The sequence below is a fragment of the Merops nubicus genome, unplaced genomic scaffold, assembly GCF_000691845.1.
Source record: "Merops nubicus isolate BGI_N331 unplaced genomic scaffold, ASM69184v1 scaffold37146, whole genome shotgun sequence".
NCBI lineage: Eukaryota > Metazoa > Chordata > Aves > Coraciiformes > Meropidae > Merops > Merops nubicus.
Window position 1 is genome coordinate 73,977 of NW_008613641.1, and position 1,993 is coordinate 75,969.

A 1,993-nucleotide genomic window follows, 5' to 3' on the forward strand; every position below is an offset into this window, starting at 1 on the left:
GCTGAACTACACATAGGTCACTGCAGTGTTCTTTAGTACAAAAATATGTGGTATCAATATCTTCATAAGTGATGTTAAAGTAATCATATCTAAACTCTAAGATGCCTTGTTAAAAGAATAACGCAGAGAACGAAACTAATCCAAAGTACAGTCTTAAACTGAGAACCTAAACATTGGCTAATATTGCTAATTCAAACTTTCATGATGTGGTTACATGCACCTCTGGATAACAGATCCAGGAGCAGAGTTTCAGATTTGCATACTCCTAGGGTGTATAAATAGCTCCTCGTATAAATAGCTATACATATGGCCAACAAAGACAGAACTTCAGCTCAGTGAGCCTAACTTATTTACTCCTAAACTTTGTAATATAGTTCAAGAACTACTTATTTCTAGTAACATCTATAATCGCATAAAAACAATAGATGCCACAAAATTACAGAAAATAAATTAAAAATGCACTGGAGAATGACAGAGAGGAAAAAAAGAGAGGCCTAAGTCAAATTTGTGAATGATGTGTCCTCCAAAAGAATAATCATTCTATCCCATCAGCAAACCCAGGTACTGGCATAACCTAAGACTCTTTTTGCATTTGTTAGTCTATTAAGATCATGTAGTGATCTCTTTCTTGTTAGCATTTCCTGCTCTTAGCCAGGCCATCCCCACAACCCATGCTTCTCATTTCTGGCTCCTTTCTCCTGAACAGTATTACCCAAACCTGTGCTGAGTCAACATTTCACATAACTATATAGCCCCCTGTATATACTTATATAGGAAATAGAGCACACACACATGTGTGTGTGGGTATGGGTGTGTGTGTATAGGTATGCATTTACACACACATTCACACTGTATAGAAACTAACAGCATTAATCAAACTGTGCAGTTACTATGTATATAATATAGCTATATGGTATGGCTATACAGCTATATATAGAAGATAGGCTAAATAAAACAATTCTGATTATTTTTTTTAAAAAAAAAACTTGAAAGAAGAGTTTTCCTCACCACAAACAGAAGGCTTTCCTCTTTCTAAAAGCCAATGTAGAAATTATTCCCCAGGGAAAAAAAAATCAATAAAGAACATTTTATAACTTTACCTGCCCTGCTACAGCAGCAAAATAACCATACAAAGGATCCTGAGCTTGTTCAGGGAATGCTGGTCCTCCTGGAGCTCCTCCATACTTTATAAATTGAGAAGAAAATTAATTTAAAATCAATGATTCAGCCAACTGTTAAGAAACTACAGTGTTTGTACTTTGGAATCAACTTGTGTTTTTATATACACACCATGCAAAAAAAGTACCAATGCAAAAAAAAGTCCACGCCACCAAAAAACAAATTCCTTAAGAAGAAAAAACCAGACACAATCCTGATACATATATACACACACATATTACTGTACATCTAAGCAGATCAGTGTAAACCTTGCACAGCAGCAATCCACTGATTACATACGAGGATGGTGTATCTCAAGGTTGAATCTTGTCTACTACTGGCAGAAAATAGGGTACTGACAGAAAAAGTACTGAATACCGAAGATTTTTCTTTCCACTTTAAAAACTTGAGCACAACAGATCTCTAGGGAAATACTTGGAAATGCATACATTAGGCACGGAAATCTTAAAATAAAATCTTAACATCATGGAATGACTTAAATTAATCTTGTTTGAGTGAACCGAACCAATAAATTGTGTAATGGAGCCTGGATCCATGTTTTGCAGAGAAAAGAACATGCTGTTTTTTGGAGACAGCCAGGTTGATCAGGTGTACACTGCTCTTCGAGGCTGCCGAGCTATTCAGGGCCCCAAGAAGCCAAGACAGCGTTACACAAGATATTAGACACACGACCTCGCCCGGGGAGCCGGTTCGGGGAGCAGCAACCCCAAAAGTGACCTCTGCCCGCTGGTGGCACCCGCCGGGCATGCGTCGCCGCTCTTCTCCCCGCTCACCCAGGCCGGCTTCGACGGCAACTCCCGCGGGGGCGCGGCGG

At 38.9% G+C, this 1,993-nt stretch overlaps 1 protein-coding gene across 1 annotated transcript in view; it reads right to left on the reverse strand.

Annotated features, from left to right (window-relative positions):
- SRI (sorcin) overlaps window positions 1-1,926 on the reverse strand; it is a 7,703-nt gene extending 5,777 nt beyond the window's left edge. Inside the window, exons 1-2 of the mRNA XM_008941968.1 lie at window positions 1,831-1,926; window positions 1,101-1,184 (exon numbers count right to left, since the gene is read on the reverse strand). Of these exons, the coding sequence (XP_008940216.1) occupies window positions 1,101-1,184; window positions 1,831-1,926 (180 nt within the window). The remainder of the gene's footprint in view (window positions 1-1,100; window positions 1,185-1,830) is intronic.
- Between the last annotated feature and the right edge of the window lie 67 nt (window positions 1,927-1,993).